The 26,574-nt window shown below is 41.5% G+C and overlaps 1 protein-coding gene across 8 annotated transcripts in view; it reads left to right on the top strand.

Annotated features, from left to right (window-relative positions):
- Positions 1 to 26,574, top strand: part of LOC118369425 (calcium-activated potassium channel subunit alpha-1) — a 388,748-nt gene that overhangs the window by 341,062 nt on the left and 21,112 nt on the right. For 4 of the 8 annotated variants that reach the window (XM_052498738.1, XM_052498737.1, XM_052498742.1 and 1 more), the window contains exons 21-24: positions 11,554 to 11,778; positions 12,642 to 12,834; positions 20,813 to 20,926; positions 25,588 to 25,671. In XM_052498738.1, coding sequence (XP_052354698.1) covers positions 11,554 to 11,778; positions 12,642 to 12,834; positions 20,813 to 20,926; positions 25,588 to 25,671 — 616 coding nt within the window. The remainder of the gene's footprint in view (positions 1 to 11,553; positions 11,779 to 12,641; positions 12,835 to 20,812; positions 20,927 to 25,587; positions 25,672 to 26,574) is intronic. The other 4 variants (XM_052498744.1, XM_052498740.1, XM_052498739.1 and 1 more) reach the window with 1 other exon arrangement.

Genomic DNA, 26,574 nt, shown 5'->3' with positions numbered 1-26,574 from the left:
TTGTTCTACAGTACCTATCCATCAACAGATATGGTAGGTGTTGTTCTGCAGTACCTATCCATCAACAGATGTGGTAGGTGTTGTTCTACAGTACCTATCCATCAACAGATGTGGTAGGTGTTGTTCTACAGTACCTATCCATCAACAGATGTGGTAGGTGTTGTTCTACAGTACCTATCCATCAACATATATGGTAGGTGTTGTTCTGCAGTACCTATCCATCAACATATATAGTAGGTGTTGTTCTACAGTACCTATCCATCAACATATATGGTAGGTGTTGTTCTACAGTACCTATCCATCAACATATGTGGTAGGTGTTGTTCTACAGTACCTATCCATCAACATATGTGGTAGGTGTTGTTCTACAGTACCTATCCATCAACAGATGTAGTAGGTGTTGTTCTACAGTACCTATCCATCAACAGATGTAGTAGGTGTTGTTCTACAGTACCTATCCATCAACAGATGTAGTAGGTGTTGTTCTACAGTACCTATCCATCAACATATATGGTAGGTGTTGTTCTACAGTACCTATCCATCAACATATATGGTAGGTGTTGTGCTACAATACCTATCCATCAACATATATGGTAGGTGTTGTTCTACAGTACCTATCCATCAACATATATGGTAGGTGTTGTTCTACAGTACCTCTCCATCAACATATATGGTAGGTGTTGTTCTACAGTACCTATCCATCAACAGATATGGTAGGTGTTGTTCTACAGTACCTATCCATCAACAGATGTGGTAGGTGTTGTTCTACAGTACCTATCCATAAACAGATGTGGTAGGTGTTGTTCTACAGTACCTATCCATCAACAGATGTGGTAGGTGTTGTTCTACAGTACCTATCCATTAACAGATGTGGTAGGTGTTGTTCTACAGTACCTATCCATCAACATATATGGTAGGTGTTGTTCTACAGTACCTATCCATCAACAGATATGGTAGGTGTTGTTCTACAGTACCTATCCATCAACATATATGGTAGGTGTTGTTCTACAGTACCTATCCATCAACAGATGTAGTAGGTGTTGTTCTACAGTACCTATCCATCAACAGATGTAGTAGGTGTTGTTCTACAGTACCTATCCATCAACAGAAATGGTAGGTGTTGTTCTAGAGTACCTATCCATCAACAGATAGTAGGTGTTGTTCTACAGTACCTATCCATCAACAGATGTGGTAGGTGTTGTTCTGCAGTACCTATCCATCAACAGAAATGGTAGGTGTTGTTCTACAGTACCTATCCATCAACAGATATGGTAGGTGTTGTTCTACAGTACCTATCCATCAACATATATGGTAGGTGTTGTTCTAGTACCTATCCATCAACATATATGTAGGTGTTGTTCTACAGTACCTATCCATCAACATATATAGTAGGTGTTGTTCTACAGTCCCTATCCATCAACATATGGTAGGTGTTGTTCTACAGTACCTATCCATCAACAGATGTGGTAGGTGTTGTTCTGCAGTACCTATCCATTAACAGATGTGGTAGGTGTTGTTCTACAGTACCTATCCATCAACATATATGGTAGGTGTTGTTCTACAGTACCTATCCATCAACAGATATGGTAGGTGTTGTTCTACAGTACCCATCCATCAACAGGTAGGTGTTGTTCTACAGTACCTATCCATCAACAGATGTAGTAGGTGTTGTTCTACAGTACCTATCCATCAACAGATATGTTAGGTGTTGTTCTGCAGTACCTATCCATCAACAGATGTGGTAGGTGTTGTTCTACAGTACCTATCCATCAACAGATGTGGTAGGTGTTGTTCTACAGTACCTATCCATCAACAGATGTGGTAGGTATTGTTCTACTACCTATCCATCAACAGATGTGGTAGGTGTTGTTCAGTACCTATCCATCAACAGATATGGTAGGTGTTGTTCTGCAGTACCTATCCATCAACAGATGTGGTAGGTGTTGTTCTACAGTACCTATCCATCAACAGATGTAGGTGTTGTTCTACAGTACCTATCCATAAACAGATGTGGTAGGTGTTGTTCTACAGTACCTATCCATCAACAGATGTGGTAGGTGTTGTTCTACAGTACCTATCCATCAACAGATGTGGTAGGTGTTGTTCTACAGTACCTATCCATTAACAGATGTGGTAGGTGTTGTTCTACAGTACCTATCCATCAACATATATGGTAGGTGTTGTTCTACAGTACCTATCCATCAACAGATATGGTAGGTGTTGTTCTACAGTACCTATCCATCAACATATATGGTAGGTGTTGTTCTACAGTACCTATCCATCAACAGATGTAGTAGGTGTTGTTCTACAGTACCTATCCATCAACAGATGTAGTAGGTGTTGTTCTACAGTACCTATCCATCAACAGAAATGGTAGGTGTTGTTCTAGAGTACCTATCCATCAACAGATGTAGTAGGTGTTGTTCTACAGTACCTATCCATCAACAGATGTGGTAGGTGTTGTTCTGCAGTACCTATCCATCAACAGAAATGGTAGGTGTTGTTCTACAGTACCTATCCATCAACAGATATGGTAGGTGTTGTTCTACAGTACCTATCCATCAACATATATGGTAGGTGTTGTTCTACAGTACCTATCCATCAACATATATGGTAGGTGTTGTTCTACAGTACCTATCCATCAACATATATAGTAGGTGTTGTTCTACAGTCCCTATCCATCAACATATATGGTAGGTGTTGTTCTACAGTACCTATCCATCAACAGATGTGGTAGGTGTTGTTCTGCAGTACCTATCCATTAACAGATGTGGTAGGTGTTGTTCTACAGTACCTATCCATCAACATATATGGTAGGTGTTGTTCTACAGTACCTATCCATCAACAGATATGGTAGGTGTTGTTCTACAGTACCTATCCATCAACATATATGGTAGGTGTTGTTCTACAGTACCTATCCATCAACAGATGTAGTAGGTGTTGTTCTACAGTACCTATCCATCAACAGATATGGTAGGTGTTGTTCTGCAGTACCTATCCATCAACAGATGTGGTAGGTGTTGTTCTACAGTACCTATCCATCAACAGATGTGGTAGGTGTTGTTCTACAGTACCTATCCATCAACAGATGTGGTAGGTGTTGTTCTACAGTACCTATCCATCAACAGATGTGGTAGGTGTTGTTCTACAGTACCTATCCATCAACAGATATGGTAGGTGTTGTTCTGCAGTACCTATCCATCAACAGATGTGGTAGGTGTTGTTCTACAGTACCTATCCATCAACAGATATGGTAGGTGTTGTTCTGCAGTACCTATCCATCAACAGATGTGGTAGGTGTTGTTCTACAGTACCTATCCATCAACAGATATGGTAGGTGTTGTTCTACAGTACCTATCCACCAACAGATGTGGTAGGTGTTGTTCTACAGTACCTATCCATCAACATATATGGTAGGTGTTGTTCTACAGTACCTATCCATCAACATATATGGTAGGTGTTGTTCTACAGTACCTATCCATCAACATATATGGTAGGTGTTGTTCTACAGTACCTATCCATCAACATATATAGTAGGTGTTGTTCTACAGTACCTATCCATCAACATATATGGTAGGTGTTGTTCTACAGTACCTATCCATCAACATATATGGTAGGTGTTCTTCTACAGTACCTATACATCAACATATATAGTAGGTGTTGTTCTACAGTCCCTATCCATCAACATATATGGTAGGTGTTGTTCTACAGTACCTATCCATCAACAGATGTGGTAGGTGTTGTTCTGCAGTACCTATCCATTAACAGATGTGGTAGGTGTTGTTCTACAGTACCTATCCATCAACATATATGGTAGGTGTTGTTCTACAGTACCTATCCATCAACAGATATGGTAGGTGTTGTTCTACAGTACCTATCCATCAACAGATATGGTAGGTGTTGTTCTACAGTACCTATCCATCAACATATATGGTAGGTGTTGTTCTACAGTACCTATCCATCAACAGATGTAGTAGGTGTTGTTCTACAGTACCTATCCATCAACAGATATGTTAGGTGTTGTTCTGCAGTACCTATCCATCAACAGATGTGGTAGGTGTTGTTCTACAGTACCTATCCATCAACAGATGTGGTAGGTGTTGTTCTACAGTACCTATCCATCAACAGATGTGGTAGGTGTTGTTCTACAGTACCTATCCATCAACAGATGTGGTAGGTGTTGTTCTACAGTACCTATCCATCAACAGATATGGTAGGTGTTGTTCTGCAGTACCTATCCATCAACAGATGTGGTAGGTGTTGTTCTACAGTACCTATCCATCAACAGATATGGTAGGTGTTGTTCTACAGTACCTATCCATCAACAGATATGGTAGGTGTTGTTCTGCAGTACCTATCCATCAACAGATGTGGTAGGTGTTGTTCTACAGTACCTATCCATCAACAGATATGGTAGGTGTTGTTCTACAGTACCTATCCATCAACAGATGTGGTAGGTGTTGTTCTACAGTACCTATCCATCAACAGATATGGTAGGTGTTGTTCTACAGTACCTATCCATCAACATATATGGTAGGTGTTGTTCTACAGTACCTATCCATCAACATATATGGTAGGTGTTGTTCTACAGTACCTATCCATCAACATATATAGTAGGTGTTGTTCTACAGTACCTATCCATCAACATATATAGTAGGTGTTGTTCTACAGTACCTATCCATCATCATATATGGTAGGTGTTGTTCTACAGTACCTATCCATCAACATATATGGTAGGTGTTATTCTACAGTACCTATACATCAACATATATGGTAGGTGTTGTTCTACAGTACCTATCCATCAACATATATGGTAGGTGTTGTTCTACAGTACCTATCCATCAACATATATGGTAGGTGTTGTTCTACAGTACCTATCCATCAACAGAAATGGTAGGTGTTGTTCTACAGTACCTATCCATCAACAGATATGGTAGGTGTTGTTCTACAGTACCTATCCATCAACAGATATGGTAGGTGTTGTTCTACAGTACCTATCCATCAACATATATGGTAGGTGTTGTTCTACAGTACCTATCCATCAACATATATAGTAGGTGTTGTTCTACAGTACCTATCCATCAACATATATGGTAGGTGTTGTTCTACAGTACCTATCCATCAACAGATGTGGTAGGTGTTGTTCTGCAGTACCTATCCATTAACAGATGTGGTAGGTGTTGTTCTACAGTACCTATCCATCAACAGATATGGTAGGTGTTGTTCTACAGTACCTATCCATCAACATATATGGTAGGTGTTGTTCTACAGTACCTATCCATCAACAGATGTAGTAGGTGTTGTTCTACAGTACCTATCCATCAACAGATATGGTAGGTGTTGTTCTGCAGTACCTATCCATCAACAGATGTGGTAGGTGTTGTTCTACAGTACCTATCCATCAACAGATGTGGTAGGTGTTGTTCTACAGTACCTATCCATCAACAGATGTGGTAGGTGTTGTTCTACAGTACCTATCCATCAACAGATGTGGTAGGTGTTGTTCTACAGTACCTATCCATCAACAGATATGGTAGGTGTTGTTCTACAGTACCTATCCATCAACAGATATGGTAGGTGTTGTTCTGCAGTACCTATCCATCAACAGATGTGGTAGGTGTTGTTCTACAGTACCTATCCATCAACAGATATGGTAGGTGTTGTTCTACAGTACCTATCCATCAACAGATGTGGTAGGTGTTGTTCTACAGTACCTATCCATCAACAGATATGGTAGGTGTTGTTCTACAGTACCTATCCATCAACATATATGGTAGGTGTTGTTCTACAGTACCTATCCATCAACATATATGGTAGGTGTTGTTCTACAGTACCTATCCATCAACATATATAGTAGGTGTTGTTCTACAGTACCTATCCATCATCATATATGGTAGGTGTTGTTCTACAGTACCTATCCATCAACATATATGGTAGGTGTTATTCTACAGTACCTATACATCAACATATATGGTAGGTGTTGTTCTACAGTACCTATCCATCAACATATATGGTAGGTGTTGTTCTACAGTACCTATCCATCAACATATATAGTAGGTGTTGTTCTACAGTACCTATCCATCAACATATATAGTAGGTGTTGTTCTACAGTACCTATCCATCAACATATATGGTAGGTGTTGTTCTACAGTACCTATCCATCAACATATGTGGTAGGTGTTGTTCTACAGTACCTATCCATCAACATATGTGGTAGGTGTTGTTCTACAGTACCTATCCATCAACAGATGTAGTAGGTGTTGTTCTACAGTACCTATCCATCAACAGATGTAGTAGGTGTTGTTCTACAGTACCTATCCATCAACAGATGTAGTAGGTGTTGTTCTACAGTACCTATCCATCAACATATATGGTAGGTGTTGTTCTACAGTACCTATCCATCAACATATATGGTAGGTGTTGTGCTACAGTACCTATCCATCAACATATATGGTAGGTGTTGTTCTACAGTACCTATCCATCAACATATATGGTAGGTGTTGTTCTACAGTACCTCTCCATCAACATATATGGTAGGTGTTGTTCTACAGTACCTATCCATCAACAGATATGGTAGGTGTTGTTCTACAGTACCTATCCATCAACAGATGTAGTAGGTGTTGTTCTACAGTACCTATCCATCAACATATATGGTAGGTGTTGTTCTACAGTACCTATCCATCAACATATATGGTAGGTGTTGTTCTACAGTACCTATCCATCAACATATATGGTAGGTGTTGTTCTACAGTACCTATCCATCAACAGATATGGTAGGTGTTGTTCTACAGTACCTATCCATCAACATATATGGTAGGTGTTGTTCTACAGTACCTATCCATCAACATATATGGTAGGTGTTGTTCTACAGTACCTATCCATCAACATATATAGTAGGTGTTGTTCTACAGTACCTATCCATCAACATATATGGTAGGTGTTGTTCTACAGTACCTATCCATCAACAGATGTGGTAGGTGTTGTTCTGCAGTACCTATCCATTAACAGATGTGGTAGGTGTTGTTCTACAGTACCTATCCATCAACATATGTGGTAGGTGTTGTTCTACAGTACCTATCCATCAACATATATGGTAGGTGTTGTTCTACCGTACCTATCCATCAACAGATATGGTAGGTGTTGTTCTACAGTACCTATCCATCAACATATATGGTAGGTGTTGTTCTACAGTACCTATCCATCAACAGATGTAGTAGGTGTTGTTCTACAGTACCTATCCATCAACAGATATGGTAGGTGTTGTTCTGCAGTACCTATCCATCAACAGATGTGGTAGGTGTTGTTCTACAGTACCTATCCATCAACAGATGTGGTAGGTGTTGTTCTGCAGTACCTATCCATCAACAGATGTGGTAGGTGTTGTTCTACAGTACCTATCCATCAACAGATATGGTAGGTGTTGTTCTACAGTACCTATCCATCAACAGATGTGGTAGGTGTTGTTCTACAGTACCTATCCATCAACAGATATGGTAGGTGTTGTTCTACAGTACCTATCCATCAACATATATGGTAGGTGTTGTTCTACAGTACCTATCCATCAACATATATGGTAGGTGTTGTTCTACAGTACCTATCCATCAACATATATAGTAGGTGTTGTTCTACAGTACCTATCCATCAACATATATGGTAGGTGTTGTTCTACAGTACCTATCCATCAACATATATGGTAGGTGTTGTTCTACAGTACCTATCCATCAACATATATGGTAGGTGTTGTTCTACAGTACCTATCCATCAACATATATGGTAGGTGTTGTTCTACAGTACCTATCCATCAACATATATGGTAGGTGTTGTTCTACAGTACCTATCCATCAACATATATAGTAGGTGTTGTTCTACAGTACCTATCCATCAACATATATGGTAGGTGTTGTTCTACAGTACCTATCCATCAACATATATGGTAGGTGTTGTTCTACACTACCTATCCATCAACATATGTGGTAGGTGTTGTTCTACAGTACCTATCCATCAACATATGTGGTAGGTGTTGTTCTACAGTACCTATCCATCTACAGATGTAGTAGGTGTTGTTCTACAGTACCTATCCATCAACAGATGTAGTAGGTGTTGTTCTACAGTACCTATCCATCAACAGATGTAGTAGGTGTTGTTCTACAGTACCTATCCATCAACATATATGGTAGGTGTTGTTCTACAGTACCTATCCATCAACATATATGGTAGGTGTTGTGCTACAGTACCTATCCATCAACATATATGGTAGGTGTTGTTCTACAGTACCTATCCATCAACATATATGGTAGGTGTTGTTCTACAGTACCTCTCCATCAACATATATGGTAGGTGTTGTTCTACAGTACCTATCCATCAACAGATATGGTAGGTGTTGTTCTACAGTACCTATCCATCAACAGATGTAGTAGGTGTTGTTCTACAGTACCTATCCATCAACATATATGGTAGGTGTTGTTCTACAGTACCTATCCATCAACATATATGGTAGGTGTTGTTCTACAGTACCTATCCATCAACATATATGGTAGGTGTTGTTCTACAGTACCTATCCATCAACATATATGGTAGGTGTTGTTCTACAGTACCTATCCATCAACATATATAGTAGGTGTTGTTCTACAGTACCTATCCATCAACATATATGGTAGGTGTTGTTCTACAGTACCTATCCATCAACATATATGGTAGGTGTTGTTCTACAGTACCTATCCATCAACATATATGGTAGGTGTTGTTCTACAGTACCTATCCATCAACATATATGGTAGGTGTTGTTCTACAGTACCTATCCATCAACATATATGGTAGGTGTTGTTCTACAGTACCTATCCATCAACATATATAGTAGGTGTTGTTCTACAGTACCTATCCATCAACATATATGGTAGGTGTTGTTCTACAGTACCTATCCATCAACATATATGGTAGGTGTTGTTCTACACTACCTATCCATCAACATATGTGGTAGGTGTTGTTCTACAGTACCTATCCATCAACATATGTGGTAGGTGTTGTTCTACAGTACCTATCCATCAACAGATGTAGTAGGTGTTGTTCTACAGTACCTATCCATCAACAGATGTAGTAGGTGTTGTTCTACAGTACCTATCCATCAACAGATGTAGTAGGTGTTGTTCTACAGTACCTATCCATCAACATATATGGTAGGTGTTGTTCTACAGTACCTATCCATCAACATATATGGTAGGTGTTGTGCTACAGGACCTATCCATCAACATATATGGTAGGTGTTGTTCTACAGTACCTATCCATCAACATATATGGTAGGTGTTGTTCTACAGTACCTCTCCATCAACATATATGGTAGGTGTTGTTCTACAGTACCTATCCATCAACAGATATGGTAGGTGTTGTTCTACAGTACCTCTCCATCAACATATATGGTAGGTGTTGTTCTACAGTACCTATCCATCAACAGATATGGTAGGTGTTGTTCTACAGTACCTATCCATCAACATATATGGTAGGTGTTGTTCTACAGTACCTATCCATCAACATATATGGTAGGTGTTGTTCTACAGTACCTATCCATCAACATATATGGTAGGTGTTGTTCTACAGTACCTATCCATCAACAGATGTAGTAGGTGTTGTTCTACAGTACCTATCCATCAACATATATGGTAGGTGTTGTTCTACAGTACCTATCCATCAAGATATATAGTAGGTGTTGTTCTACAGTACCTATCCATCAACATATATGGTAGGTGTTGTTCTACAGTACCTATCCATCAACATATATGGTAGGTGTTGTTCTACACTACCTATCCATCAACATATGTGGTAGGTGTTGTTCTACAGTACCTATCCATCAACATATGTGGTAGGTGTTGTTCTACAGTACCTATCCATCAACAGATGTAGTAGGTGTTGTTCAACAGTACCTATCCATCAACAGATGTAGTAGGTGTTGTTCTACAGTACCTATCCATCAACAGATGTAGTAGGTGTTGTTCTACAGTACCTATCCATCAACATATATGGTAGGTGTTGTTCTACAGTACCTATCCATCAACAGATGTAGTAGGTGTTGTTCTACAGTACCTATCCATCAACAGATGTAGTAGGTGTTGTTCTACAGTACCTATCCATCAACATATATGGTAGGTGTTGTTCTACAGTACCTATCCATCAACAGATGTAGTAGGTGTTGTTCTACAGTACCTATCCATCAACAGATGTAGTAGGTGTTGTTCTACAGTACCTATCCATCAACATATATGGTAGGTGTTGTTCTACAGTACCTATCCATCAACACATATGGTAGGTGTTGTGCTACAGTACCTATCCATCAACATATATGGTAGGTGTTGTTCTACAGTACCTATCCATCAACATATATGGTAGGTGTTGTTCTACAGTACCTCTCCATCAACATATATGGTAGGTGTTGTTCTACAGTACCTATCCATCAACAGATATGGTAGGTGTTGTTCTACAGTACCTATCCATCAACAGATGTAGTAGGTGTTGTTCTACAGTACCTATCCATCAACATATATGGTAGGTGTTGTTCTACAGTACCTATCCATCAACATATATGGTAGGTGTTGTTCTACAGTACCTATCCATCAACATATATGGTAGGTGTTGTTCTACCGTACCTATCCATCAACAGATATGGTAGGTGTTGTTCTACAGTACCTATCCATCAACATATATGGTAGGTGTTGTTCTACAGTACCTATCCATCAACAGATATGGTAGGTGTTGTTCTACAGTACGTGTGACTCCGAAGGGGATTTTCAGTTTGATGATACACACACACATGGATTTTGTATTGTAGATATGTGGTAGTAGAGTAGTGGCCTGAGGGAACACACTTAATGTGCTGTGAAAAGTGTTATGAAATGTAATGTCATGTAATATTTTAAATTGTATATAACTGCCTAAATGTTGCTGGAACCCAGGAAGAGTAGCTGTTGCCATGGTAGCAGCTAATGGGGATCCATAATAAATACAAAGATACTAGACTTTTCTAAATCATGTACATGTGCACACTGTTTTTAGCTGTGTTGGCTGAGGAATATTATTATGGAGTTGGCCATTTAGTATTTGCACTGATTGGTCCGAGAATAAATTATTGTTGAGGTTTGGTAGGCTCTAAAGAAACGGTTTCCCTCACATAGCAGTAACAACCACATACTAATAATGTATACCCACATTTCTCTCAATGCCTCTGTTGTTCCAAGGTGAGTCGACTGTTTTCTATGTACTGGGTCATAGTATAGAACCACCACAAGCATGGCTTTGAAAGCAATTTTATACACCTTACTCCTTAACCATTTAGAGTTTCAACTGCATTGACCTGTGCCGGGTTCACCTTGAGCCTAACACCTCAAAGGGTGGGACTGCAGGGTTTCTCATCAGCACTCTGTCTCTCTCTGTTTTCTGACAGTGCTGTGTGTTTGTTCCCTCTTTCTTTCTTTCTCTTTCTCTCTTTCTCTCGCCCCATTATTCGTTCTCTCTATTTCTGTCTCCATGTTTCTCACCACACTCGTCCCTCTCTCTCTCCCTGCTCAGACCCGGAGTGAGGCATCCATGACGGTGTTGAGCGGCCATGTAGTGGTCTGTATATTTGGAGATGTCACGTCCGCTCTAGTGGGGCTGCGAAACTTGGTGATGCCTTTGAGAGCCAGCAACTTCCATTATCACGAGCTGAAGCCCATAGTGTTTGTGGGCTCGCTGGAGTACCTGAGGAGAGAGTGGGAAACCCTACACAACTTCCCCAAGGTCTCCATACTACCTGTGAGTACCACTGTACCTACTGTTACGCGTCAAAGTTATACAACCGACAACATCATGCACTTACAATGCAAAATCATATCATACCATCCGTACTGTCTGTGAGTAGACCAGTGTAACAACGCTCCAGAATTTAATACCAAACCCGGCTGTACAATACCTCTGATCCGGAAAAAGACACATTGTTGTAATTTTGACCCTGTTGACTTCTATGTTCTTAATGCAAATAGTCCGGGTAACCATTTGGTTACCTGTTCAGGAGTCTTATGGCTTGTTGAGAAGCCTTTTTGTCCTAGATTTGGCTCTCCACAACTAGGCAAGTCAGTTAAGAACTTGTTATTTACAGTGATGGCCTAGCAGTAATAGAAGTATAGCTTTAGTTAGTGATATAGTGGATTTCTTTGTGATTAGTTGTGGTTGTTGTTGGTGGTGTTGTGGCTGTTCCTGTCAATTCCACAACTGGGTCCTGAATTCAATCTTCCATCCATTCACACCAGTGACAAAGTCTGCCTATTCATATGAAGTTACAATGCACTGCAGCTGCCCTCCCTGGTCATCTGAAATGTGAAACTCTGGCATGGCTGCCTGCTTTAGAGCTCGTTAACGCTGGCTTGACTAAGTAGCAGAGAGCCCTAAGAAACCAGGCCTGTTAGCCTTCAGCGTCTACTACCCTTTAGATTAGTCCACATCTCTGATTCCCCAGTGCCCAGTTAGATCAGCTGAATGTCACCGCTGCAAAACTGCAATACTTGTTATCTAATCTCCCAAAGCTCCCCTCACTTAGTCTGTCATTTGTTTCCTCTCCCCTCTTCTCCCTCTCTCCTCTCTCTCTCTCTGTCCGTCTCTTTTCTTCACCGCGCCTGAAGGGTACGCCATTAAGCCGTGCAGATTTAAGGGCTGTCAACATCAACCTCTGCGACATGTGCGTGATACTGTCGGCCAATCAGAACAATATCGACGACGCCTCGCTGCAGGATAAGGAATGCATTCTGGCATCGCTCAACATAAAGTCTATGCAGTTTGACGACAGCATCGGGCTCTTGCAGGCTAACTCCCAAGGTAAGGACTGACTGGCCTACAAGATGATAGACTGTTCTGTACTGTTCTGGCTGCGGGGGGGAGAGGATGTAGTGTTCTACCACTTAAATCAGTGATTTTTTTCATCATGGTAAATAAACATGGAAAGTGGTGTTCAACCTCCCAAATAATATATTTTAAGGATGTGACTCCCCACCCCTGTTGCGATTGTGTCTGTCCCTGATGTGGTGCCTGTTTATACTAACCCCTCTGGTTTCTGGCAGACTGATTGGAACAGATAGCTGATGCATTCAGAAAAACAGATAAGCCTCATGTCCCATCCAGTCTTGTCATTTTTAACCAGCCAATCACCAGACAGCCTTCTTCAGCTGTTGTTCATGACATTCCATCCTGGATCTCCTGCATTCATCTACTAATCAGTCCCTCCAGGATCCCCCGTGCATATTTGTAGGCAGAAATGCCTGATTTTGCTCTGACATTTTGTATGGCCATTTGCAATGATGTTGTCCAGTTTGTCACGCAAATGCGCTGACGGGGGAAAAGGTTTGTTGACGCTTGGCTTGACTGGGCCATTTTAGGTGAAAGTGATTTTGTAAAAAAAAATGTGACCATAAAAACCTGGAGGGACTGAATCTTATGATAGACCAACCGACATCTAAGAAAACATGCCAAGCACCATGGTTTAGGAGAAGGTCAATGCAGTTATTTCTCCTGGTCTGAGTGAGTGATGTGCTGGCTCAGCTCCACAATGAATAGACTGAATCTGAGGTCCCCTTTCCCCATGTATTCACAGACATTATATCCTCTGTCATACTGGTTGAAGCCTATTGTTATCAATGATTGCGTCTTACATCATCTGTACCCATTCCACTGATAAATATTTAGATTCAAGATCCCACCTACACACGCACGCCTGCACGCACACACACGCACGCACGCACACACACACACGCATACTTTTTACATTTGTATTTTATTTCACCTTTATTTAACCAGGTAGGCCAGTTTTCCAACTGTGACCTGGCCAAGATAGAGCAAAGCAGTGCGAGACAACCAACACAGAATTACACATGGAATAAACAAACGTACAGTCAATAACACAATAGAAAGGTCTATATACAGTGTGTGTCGATGAGGTAAGATTAGGGAGGTAAAGGCAATAAATGGTCCATAGTGTTGAAATTATTAGAATTTAGCAATTAAACCCTAGAGTCATAGATGCGCAGAAGATGAATGTGCAAGTAGAGATACTGGGGTGCAAAGGAGAAAAAAATTACATGGGGATGAGATAGTTGGGTGGGCTATTTACAGATGGGCTATGTACAGGTGCAATGATCGGTAAGCTGTTCTGACAGCTGATACTTAAAGTTAGTGAGGGAGATATAAGTCTCTAGCTTCAGTGATTTTTGCAATTCGTTCCAGTCATTGGCAGCAGAGAACTGGAATGAATGGTGGCCAAAGGAGGAGTTGGCATTGGGGATGACCAGTGAAATATTCCTGCTGGAGCGCCTGCTACGGGTGGGTGCTGCTATGGTGACCAGTGAGCTGAGATAAGGCAGAGCTTTACCTAGCAGAGACTTATAGATGACCTGGAGCCAGTGGGTTTGGCGACGAGTATGAAGTAATACAACTAATAAAACTTGAAACACACACAGGGGTACTATTTAATAGTGTTTTGCTCTGTGGATTCCTTCCTCTCAGAAAATCTATTCAGATGTGGGGTGTGAAATGTAAACAAGGTGCACATTAATAAGTAAGGAGATGTATTTCTGGGGAGACGTTCACATGGCCGAGGTCTACGGTAGGATGTAGTCTGTAGACCGCAGAGCTAAATTGTGCCTGGGGCCTGAGAGGGGTGGAGGTGGGGTTCCATATCAGATGCGCACACACACACATACACAAATATACACACACACATACACAAATATACACACACACACACATTCACACACCCTTGCATTTGCTTCTCTGTGACAGAGAGCCGTAAAACATTTTATTTTGTGAGAAAATCTATTCCCCTCTTGTTTGTAAGTTCTAGAAGATTTTTTACCAAATGCATTCAAACCATTATAATGAATCCACTCATACAGTATATACTATCTGACTGATAATCAATGATCTGTGTACAACTCTCCCCTTTTCTTCATTTAACTTTGTCGCTTGCAGCCCAACTGATTTTTACACGTTTGAAAAACTTCCCTGTATCTATAGTCAGAGTACTTTCACAATTAGATACTGGTCTGCTTGTTTACACTGATAGTGGAAAAATAATGTTTTTTACAGGCAATATCCAAAAACCCAGTTGTCACTCTCTAGAAATATAAATGTCCTATTTTATATATATGAAGCGTACTCTGAGTGAGCTTCCAGTCTGACTGCTACAAATTGTCAAACCTTGCCTCTTCCCAGTGTCAGTAACTGGCGTAACAAGGGTGTGGATTTTTCAGTTCAGCCTCAAGTTTGTGATGAATGCAGAACTGGTGTGTCCTCTATGGTGAGGAGGATGAAAAGATCCCTGCCAGAAAATGACCCCCCTGAAACTTTGTGACCTGAATATATTCCCATCATGCATTATGTTTTGTCACTGCTGTACTGTAAAACTATAAGGTGGGTTTTGCTTTAGTCGGCACTAAATGATGGATGTCACAATACAGGTAATGCATTATGCATCTAGCATTACTGATTTAAGGTGTTTACTTGTCACTTTAAGGAAATGCAGAAATGTGAAGTCATGGGAATTCATGCCCTTGTCACTCGCCCCTTTTGTATTTCATGGTCGGGAATCGCACCTCTATTTTCCTGATAAAAGGTTTTCAGGATCCACTTCGCCAATTTTATGGAAACAACATGAAGCACATATAACATTTATGGAAGGCAGGCAAGTTGATGGAAGGATGTGAATGCTAAATATGTCTCTCAGATGACCCCTAAAAGCACAATATCTATATTGACATTTTTAGGAAGCGCCTGCATCATTTTACCATCACCCCCTCCCTCCCCTCTTCACATCTTTTCATTCTCAGTTAGCCCAGCAGCTTTTGCTGAATAGTGTAGTGTAACCAACTAATAGTGGCATATAACAGACACTAACTGTGCATTACATAGTCCGATCAACTTAGTGTTCTCATTTTAATGTTTTATTGTTGTTCTCGATTATAGTTGAGTTTTTCTCTTCTCAAAATTATGTATGACCTTTTCAATCACCAAACCTGTGGTAAATTATTTGTGAAATGATATTATTGTGATATCAGTGTGGTATTAATGTGTGATCAGTGTGGTATTAATGTGAGATCAGTGTGGTATTAATGTGTGATCAGTGTTGTATTAATGTGTGATCAGTGTTGTATTAATGTGTGATCAGGGTGATATTGATGTGTGATCAGTGTTGTATTAATGTGTGATCAGTGTGGTATTAATGTGTGATCAGTGTTGTATTAATGTGTGATCAGTGTGGTATTAATGTGTGATCAGTGTGGTATTAATGTGTGATCAGTGTGGTATTAATGTGTCAGTGATCAGTGTTGTATTAATGTGTGATCAGTGTTGTATTCATGTTAATGTGATCAGTGTGGTATTAATGTGAGATCAGTGATTAATGTGTGATCAGTGTGGTATTAATGTGTGATCAGTGTTGTATTAATGTGTGATCAGTGTTGTATTAATGTGAGATCAGTGTTGTATTAATGTGTGATCAGTATTAATGTGAGATTAGTGTGGTATTAATGTGAGATCAGTGTTGTATTAATGTGATCAGATTAATGTGTGATCAGTGTTGTATTAATGTGTGATCAGTGTGGTATTAATGTGTGATCAGTGTGGTGTTAATGTGAGATCAGTGTTGTATTCATGTGTGATCAGTGTGGTATTAATGTGAGATCAGTGTTGTATTAATGTGTGATCAGTGTTGTATTAATGTGTGATCAGTGTTGTATTAATGTGTGATCAGTGTTGTATTAATGTGAGATCAGTGTGGTATTAATGTGTGATCAGTGTTGTATTAATGTGTGATCAGTGTTGTATTAATGTGTGATCAGTGTTGTATTAATGTGTGATCAGTGTTGTATTAATGTGTGATCAGTGTTGTATTAATGTGAGATCAGTGTTGTATTAATGTGTGATCAGTGTTGTATTAATGTGTGATCAGTGTGGTATTAATGTGTGATCAGTGTGGTATTAATGTGTGATCAGTGTGGTATTAATGTGTGATCAGTGTGGTATTAATGTGTGATCAGTGTGGTATTAATGTGAGATCAGTGTTGTATTAATGTGAGATCAGTGTTGTATTAATGTGTGATCAGTGTTGTATTAATGTGTGATCAGTGTGGTATTAATGTGTGATCAGTGTGGTATTAATGTGAGATCAGTGTTGTATTAATGTGAGATTAGTGTGGTATCAATGTGTGATCAGTGTGGTATTAATGTGTGATCAGTGTTGTATTAATGTGTGATCAGTGTGGTATTAATGTGTGATCAGTGTGGTATTAATGTGTGATCAGTGTGTATTAATGTGTGATCAGTGTGGTATTAATGTGTGATCAGTGTGGTATTAATGTGTGATCAGTGTGGTATTAATGTGTGATCAGTGTTGTATTAATGTGTGATCAGTGTTGTATTAATGTGATCAGATTAATGTGTGGTATTAAATGTGTGATCAGTGTGGTATTAATGTGTGATCAGTGTGGTATTAATGTGTGATCAGTGTTGTATTAATGTGTGATCAGTGTTGTATTAATGTGTGATCAGTGTGGTATTAATGTGTGATCAGTGTGGTATTAATGTGTGATCAGTGTTGTATTAATGTGTGATCAGTGTGGTATTAATGTGTGATCAGTGTGGTATTAATGTGTGATCAGTGTGGTATTAATGTGTGATCAGTGTGGTATTAATGTGTGATCAGTGTGGTATTAATGTGTGGTATTAATATGAGATCAGTGTTGTATTAATGTGTGATCAGTGTTGTATTAATGTGTGATCAGTGTTGTATTAATGTGTGATCAGTGTTGTATTAATGTGAGATTAGTGTAATGTGAATCAGTGTTGTATTAATGTGAGATCAGTGTTGTATTAATGTGAGATTAGTGTCATTAATGTGTGTTGTGTTAATGTGTGATCAGTGTGGTTAATGTGTGATCAGTGTTGTATTAATGTGTGATCAGTGTGGTATTAATGTGTGATCAGTGTTGTATTAATGTGTGATCAGTGTGGTATTAATGTGTGATCAGTGTGGTATTAATGTGTGATCAGTGTTGTATTAATGTGTGATCAGTATTAATGTGTGATCAGTGTGGTATTAATGTGTGATCAGTGTATTAATGTATTAATGTGTCAGTGTGGTATCAGTGTGGTATTAATGTGTGATCAGTGTGGTATTAATGTGATGTGTGATCAGTGTTGTATTAATGTGTGATCAGTGTGGTATTAATGTGTGATCAGTGTGGTATTAATGTGTGATCAGTGTGGTATTAATGTGTGATCAGTGTGGTATTAATGTGTGATCAGTGTGGTATTAATGTGTGATCAGTGTGGTATTAATGTGTGATCAGTGTGGTATTAATGTGTGATCAGTGTGGTATTAATGTGTGATCAGTGTGGTATTAATGTGTGATCAGTGTGGTATTAATGTGTGATCAGTGTGGTATTAATGTGTGATCAGTGTGGTATTAATGTGTGATCAGTGTTGTATTAATGTGTGATCAGTGTTGTATTAATGTGTGATCAGTGTGGTATTAATGTGTGATCAGTGTTGTATTAATGTGTGATCAGTGTTGTATTAATGTGTGATCAGTGTTGTATTAATGTGTGATCAGTGTTGTATTAATGTGTGATCAGTGTGGTATTAATGTGTGATCAGTGTTGTATTAATGTGTGATCAGTGTTGTATTAATGTGTGATCAGTGTTGTATTAATGTGTGATCAGTGTTGTATTAATGTGTGATCAGTGTGGTATTAATGTGTGATCAGTGTTGTATTAATGTGTGATCAGTGTTGTATTAATGTGTGATCAGTGTTATTAATGTGTGATCAGTGTTGTATTATGTGTGATCAGTGTTGTATTAATGTGTGATCAGTGTGGTATTAATGTGTGATCAGTGTGGTATTAATGTGTGATCAGTGTTGTATTAATGTGTGATCAGTGTTGTATTAATGTGTGATCAGTGTGTATTAATGTGTGATCAGTGTTGTATTAATGTGTGATCAGTGATTAATGTGTCAGTGTGGTATTAATGTGTGATCAGTGTGGTATTAATGTGTGATCAGTGTGTATGTATTAATGTGTGATCAGTGTTGTAGTGTGATCAGTGGTATTAATGTGTGATCAGTGTTGTATTAATGTGTGATCAGTGTTGTATTAATGTGTGATCAGTGTGGTATTAATGTGTGATCAGTGTGGTATTAATGTGTGATCAGTGTTGGTATTAATGTGTGATCAGTGTTGTATTAATGTGTGATCAGTGTTGTATTAATGTGTGATCAGTGTGAGATTAGTATTAATGTGAGATCAGTGTTGTATTAATGTGAGATTAGTGTGGTATTAATGTGAGATCAGTGTTGTATTAATGTGTGATCAGTGTTGTATTAATGTGTGATCATGTATTAATGTGATCAGTGTGGTATTAATGTGTGATCAGTGTTGTATTAATGTGTGATCAGTGTGGTATTAATGTGTGATCAGTGTTGTATTAATGTGTGATCAGTGTGGTATTAATGTGTTGTATTAATGTGATCAGTGTGGTATTAATGTGAGATCAGTGTGGTATTAATGTGTGATCAGTGTTGTATTAATGTGAGATCAGTGTGATCAGTGTTGTATTAATGTGTGATTATTAATGTGTGATCAGTGTTGTATTAATGTGTGATCAGTGTTGTATTAATGTGTGATCAGTGTGTGTATTATTAATGTGTGATCAGTGTTGTATTAATGTGTGATCAGTGTGGTATTAATGTGATCAGTGTTGTATTAATGTGTGATCAGTGTTGTATTAATGTGTGATCAGTGTTGTATTAATGTGAGATTGTGTGGTGTTAATGTGAGATCAGTGTTGTATTAATGTGAGATTAGTGTGTATTAATGTGAGATCAGTGTTGTATTAATGTGAGATTAGTGTGGTATTAATGTGTGATCAGTGTGGTATTAATGTGAGATCAGTGTTGTATTAATGTGTGATCAGTGTGGTATTAATGTGAGATCAGTGTTGTATTAATGTGTGATCAGTGTATTAATGAGATCAGTGTTGTATTAATGTGAGATTAGTGTGGTATTAATGTGTGATCAGTGTGGTATTAATGTGTGATCAGTGTTGTATTAATGTGTGATCAGTGTGTGTATTAATGTGTGATCAGTGTGGTATTAATGTGTGATCAGTGTTGTATTAATGTGTGATTAGTGTGGTATTAATGTGTGATCAGTGTTAGTGTGGTATTAATGTGTGATCAGTGTTGTATTAATGTGAGATCAGTGTTGTATTAATGTGAGATTAGTGTGGTATCGATGTGTGATCAGTGTGGTATTAATGTGTGATCAGTGTTGTATTAATGTGTGATCAGTGTGGTATTAATGTGTGATCAGTGTGGTATTAATGTGTGATCAGTGTTGTATTAATGTGTGATTAGTGTGGTATTGATGTGTGATCAGTGTGGTATTAATGTGTGATCAGTGTGGTATTAATGTGTGATCAGGGTGGTATTAATGTGTGGTATTAATGTGCAATCAGTGTTGTATTACACATCTCTGTGTCTGAGAGTTTTTTCAATGGTTTTGTGTGTGTCTATGTATCTATACGTTTTTTCAATGGTTTTGTGTGTGTCTATGTATCTATACATTTCAATGATTTTGTTTGTATCTCTGTGCCGGTACGTTTCAATGGTCTTGTGTGTATCTCTACGTTTTCAATGGTTTTGTGTGTGTCTATGTATCTATACATTTCAATGGTTTTGTGTGTATCTCTGTGTCTGTACGTTTCAATGGTTTGGTGTGTCTTTGTTTTTGTGCTCTGTGTAGGTTTCACGCCTCCTGGAATGGACCGGTCCTCTCCAGACAGCAGTCCAGTACATGGTTTAGCACGCCAGGCCTCCGTCACCACCGGCGCCAACATCCCCATCATCACTGAACTAGGTGAGAAACACACACCAGCTGACCATTCACTAATGATAGCGGGCAAAACAGCTCCATAGGATGTCAATATTATCTCATTTCAACCACTTTCTGGTTGTTGTGATGTTATTTATACCAGTTTTGCCTGTTTGTGAAATTGTACACAGAGTTTGGCCAACTGACTTAGAGATTTAGCATCTTCAGGATCGCCATGTTGCCTTCAGTTCGGTGGACATTCTTTTGCATTCTGGTTAGAATGCAAGTTTGAATGTTGTTGTGGAACGTTTGGCGCCAATGTGGAGGGTAGTTGGCGAAACTCTTCATTTTCTATGGCTGTGATGACTAATTTTAGCGATATATTGATGCTAATGATTAGCGACTTTGGCCTGAGATTTGTGTGGAGCTAAATGCAAAGCTGAGCAATTGTGGTCATTTCAAATGTCCCTCTCTTTGTGGAAGCTCTAGCTGAGATGTCTCATTACAAAGTCAGAACACTCACTTTGTCTATGTACCATTAGTCCATTAACTGCCTGATTGAGAGGGATGGAGAGAGTCAAATGAGAGTGAGAGGAAGCTAAAAAAAAGTGCCACAGTAGCAAAATGGGTCCATTTAATAATAACAATGGTGCTGGCTATATTCTCTAATATTCTCTGTGGTCCAGGGGACTCATGAAAGTTTCACGTCTCTGAGGGATTCTAAATGACTAGAGACCAGGTTCGCTAGAACCACTATCCCCTCTGACTAAAGCACTAGAGACCCACCACCCTATCCCCTCTGACTAAAGCACTAGAGACCCACCACTCTATCCCCTCTGACTAAAGCACTAGAGACCCACCACCCTATCCCCTCTGACTAAAGCACTAGAGACCCACCACTCTATCCCCTCTGACTAAAGCACTAGAGACCCACCACTCTATCCCCTCTGACTAAAGCACTACCACTCTATCCCCTCTGAGAAGCACCACCACCCTATCCCCTCTGACTAAAGCACTAGAGACCCACCACTCTATCCCCTCTGACTAAAGCACTAGAGACCCACCACCCTATCCCCTCTGACTAAAGCACTAGAGACCCACCACTCTATCCCCTCTGACTAAAGCACTAGAGACCCACCACTCTATCCCCTCTGACTAAAGCACTAGAGACCCACCACTCTATCCCCTCTGACTAAAGCACTAGAGACCCACCACTCTATCCCCTCTGACTAAAGCACTAGAGACCCACCACTCTATCCCCTCTGACTAAAGCACTAGAGACCCACCACTATCTGATCCCCCACCACTCTGACTAAAGCACTAGAGACCCACCACTCTATCCCCTCTGACTAAAGCACTAGAGACCCACCACTCTATCCCCTCTGACTAAAGCACTAGAGACCCACCACTCTATCCCCTCTGACTAAAGCACTAGAGACCCACCACTCTATCCCCTCTGACTACAGCACTAGAGACCCACCACTCTATCCCCTCTGACTCCCCCACCACTGACTAAAGCACTAGAGACCCACCACTCTATCCCCTCTGACTAAAGCACTAGAGACCCACCACTCTATCCCCTCTGACTAAAGCACTAGAGACCCACCACTCTATCCCCTCTGACTAAAGCACTAGAGACCCACCACTCTATCCCCTCTGACTACAGCACTAGAGACCCACCACTCTATCCCCTCTGACTAAAGCACTAGAGACCCACCACTCTATCCCCTCTGACTAAAGCACTAGAGACCCACCACTCTATCCCCTCTGACTAAAGCACTAGAGACCCACCACTCTATCCCCTCTGACTAAAGCACTAGAGACCCACCACTCTATCCCCTCTGACTAAAGCACTAGAGACCCACCACTCTATCCCCTCTGACTAAAGCACTAGAGACCCACCAATCCCCTCTCCCCTCCCCTGACTAAAGCGCTAGAGACGCACCATTCTATCCCCTCTGACTAAAGCACTAGAGACCCACCACCATCCCCTCTGATCCCCTCTGACTAAAGCACTAGAGACCCACCACTCTATCCCCTCTGACTAAAGCGCTAGAGACCCACCTCTCTATCCCCTCTGACTACAGCACTAGAGACCCACCACTCTATCCCCTCTGACTACAGCACTAGAGACCCACCACTCTATCCCCTCTGACTACAGCACTAGAGACCCACCACTCTATCCCCTCTGACTACAGCACTAGAGACCCACCACTCTATCCCCTCTGACTAAAGCACTAGAGACCCACCACTCTGACACAGACAGAGACGGGGAGAGACACAGACAGAGACGGGGAGAGACACAGACAGAGACGGGGAGACACAGACAGAGACGGGGAGACACAGACAGAGACGGGGAGAGACACAGACAGAGACAGGGAGAGACACAGACAGAGACGGGGAGAGACACAGACAGAGACAGGGAGAGACACAGACAGAGACGGGGAGAGACACAGACAGAGACGGGGAGAGACACAGACAGAGACAGGGAGACACAGACAGAGACAGGGAGAGACACAGACAGAGACGGGGAGAGACACAGACAGAGACGGGGAGAGACACAGACAGAGAGGGGAGACACAGACAGAGACGGGGAGACACAGACAGAGACGGGGAGAGACACAGACAGAGACAGGGAGAGACACAGACAGAGACAGGGACAGACAGAGACGGGGAGAGAGACACAGACAGACAGAGACGGGGAGAGACCCAGACAGAGACGGGGAGAGACACAGACAGAGACGGGGAGAGACACAGACAGAGACGGGGAGAGACACAGACAGAGACGGGGAGAGACACAGACAGAGACGGGGAGAGACACAGACAGAGACGGGGAGAGACACAGACAGAGACGGGGAGAGACACAGACAGAGACGGGGAGAGACACAGACAGAGACGGGGAGAGACACAGACAGAGACGGGGAGAGACACAGACAGAGACGGGGAGAGACACAGACAGAGACAGAGACACAGACAGAGACGGGGAGAGACACAGACAGAGACGGGGAGAGACACAGACAGAGACGGGGAGAGACACAGACAGAGAGAGACACAGACAGAGACGGGGAGAGACACAGACAGAGACGGGGAGAGACAGAGACAGAGACACAGACAGAGACGGGGAGAGACACAGACAGGGGGGAGAGACACAGACAGAGACGGGGAGACACAGACAGAGACAGAGACAGAGACAGAGGGGGAGAGACACAGACAGAGACGGGGAGAGACACAGACAGAGACGGGAGAGACACAGACAGAGACGGGGAGAGACACAGACAGAGACGGGGAGAGACACAGACAGAGACGGGGAGACACAGACAGAGACGGGGAGACACAGACAGAGACGGGGAGAGAGAGACACAGAGACAGAGACGGGGAGAGAGACACAGACAGAGACAGAGGACCCAGAGACAGAGACAGACAGAGACGGGGAGAGAGACCCAGAGACGGGGAGAGACACAGACAGAGACGGGGAGAGACACAGAGACAGAGACACAGACAGGACGGGGAGACACAGACAGAGACACAGACAGAGGGGGAGAGACAGAGACAGAGACGGGGAGAGACACAGACAGAGACGGGGAGACACAGACAGAGACCAGAGACAGAGACGGGGAGAGACAGAGACAGAGACGGGGAGACACAGAGACAGAGACAGAGACAGAGACGGGGAGACACAGACAGAGACGGAGAGACAGAGACCAGACAGAGACGGGGAGAGACACAGACAGAGACAGAGACCCAGACAGAGACGGGGAGAGACAGACAGAGACAGAGACGGAGACGGGGAGAGACACAGACAGAGACAGAGACAGAGAGACGGGGAGAGACACAGACAGAGACGGGGAGAGACACAGACAGAGACCAGACACAGACAGAGACGGGGAGAGACAGAGACGGGGAGAGACAGAGACGGGGAGAGACACAGACAGAGACAGAGAGACACAGACAGAGACGGGGAGAGACAGAGACAGAGACAGAGACGGGGAGACGGGGGGAGACACAGACAGAGACGGGGAGACACAGACAGAGACGGGGAGACACAGACAGAGACGGGGAGAGACCCAGACAGAGACGGGGAGAGACAGAGACGGGGAGAGACACAGGGACAGGAAGCTGTATGAACATTGTTTTGCCTCTCTCTCTATGTTCTTGAGTACTACTTATGTAATCAACAAATCAAGTGTAGCTGTTTGTTTTTGATTTCAATAAATTCCCCAGCTACAGTATGCTTGATTTAATATAATTTATTCTATGTTTGATTTAGATGAATTTCTCCTGCAGATTTTGTCTGGCCCTGGGTATTAAGTAGATAATATTATCATCACTAACGTTGTCCTCCTCCTCCCTGGACGTAGAGAGGAGATAAAGCAGTAAACATCTGTCTCTGTAGAACTATACACTGTAGTTGTAGTGTCAATGTTGTCACTTTACTTTACCATAGTCGAGTCAAATGGACAAAGTCAGTTTATGTATATAATATTGTATATCCGTAAGCCCTTTGTGTTTTAATGTTTTAGTGGTTCAGCCACATCTGTCCCTCTCTTGTGCTGTAGTTGCATGTCATGGCTTCCTTTACCTACACCAGCTTCAGTCTGTCTAATCCTGATGACTGGTCTGCGTTTCTTTTTCTCTGCTCTTTGAAGCTGTTCCAATAATGACCCTATCTCTCCCCCCTCTGCTCCACACTGTCTTACTGTCGTTAGCTAAACCTGGCAAAATACTGCCTTTGGTTTCATTCAGTCAGGAAAAAAAACTTGGAATCAACATACAAATGATAACTGAGCTGGGTAAGCCAGGCCTTTGTCCTCTGCTCGCTGCCGTCCGATCTTTAGTTCTGTCTGTCTGCCTGTCTGCCTGTCACCTCTCTCGCTCACACTCTCTCTCACCTCTCACCTACTCTCTTTCTTTCTTTCTCTCTAACTCTCTCACATTCTCAATTCAATTTCAATTTAAGGGGCTTTATTGGCATGGGAAACATATGTTTACATTGCCAAAGCAATTCTCTCTCCCTCTCACTGTCTCTCCTTTGTTCATCCACTTGTCTTGATCTATCAGGCTACAGCCGAGGCCCTCGCTGACTGCTCCCATGGCTTCACTTTGAACACAATTACATTTTTTCTTCTCTGTTTCTGGTGGAACATTTACTGTCTCGTTTTGGCCTTTTTTTATTGAAAGTTTTTTTTCTGTGGTGTTTTTATTTTTTTCCATGCATTCTTTTCTCAAAGCATCGCTCTTGCACTTGGATAGTTGCTCGGTCTGTCCTTATGGCTGTTTTCATATCACACCCACCACCCCCGACCACCAGACTCTACACCCACCCCTCTACACCCCACTACCCCCCGGTTCAGTCTCCTTAGCCTGGGCCTGTTTGCATCATCAGCCCGCTTGTCTGGTTGACTGACATGTCTGTTCCTCCGCAGCACAGAGGAAGCCTGGGAAGGAATCAGATTGGAAAAAAGCGTACAACTACAGCTCAAATGTTCCCTTTAAGCTGTTTAGTTGTTGTTGTTGTTTTTGTGTATTTTTGTGGCGGGGGGGGGTCTTTTTTCTATCTTCCAGACCTCAAGCCTTCATGTTGAAGGGGTCAAAGAAAGGCTTGTGTTGTCAAGCGCTTTTCAAATACAGTTGGATCTCAGGCTCTTGTCCACTGGCACTAGCAAGCAGATCCTCACATCTGAGGCTAAAGTCTG

This window comes from Oncorhynchus keta, chromosome 36, assembly GCF_023373465.1.
Source record: "Oncorhynchus keta strain PuntledgeMale-10-30-2019 chromosome 36, Oket_V2, whole genome shotgun sequence".
Classification (NCBI taxonomy): domain Eukaryota; kingdom Metazoa; phylum Chordata; class Actinopteri; order Salmoniformes; family Salmonidae; genus Oncorhynchus; species Oncorhynchus keta.
The sequence above is the reverse complement of the archived record's forward strand: the minus strand, read 5'-3'. Positions and strand labels throughout refer to the sequence as shown.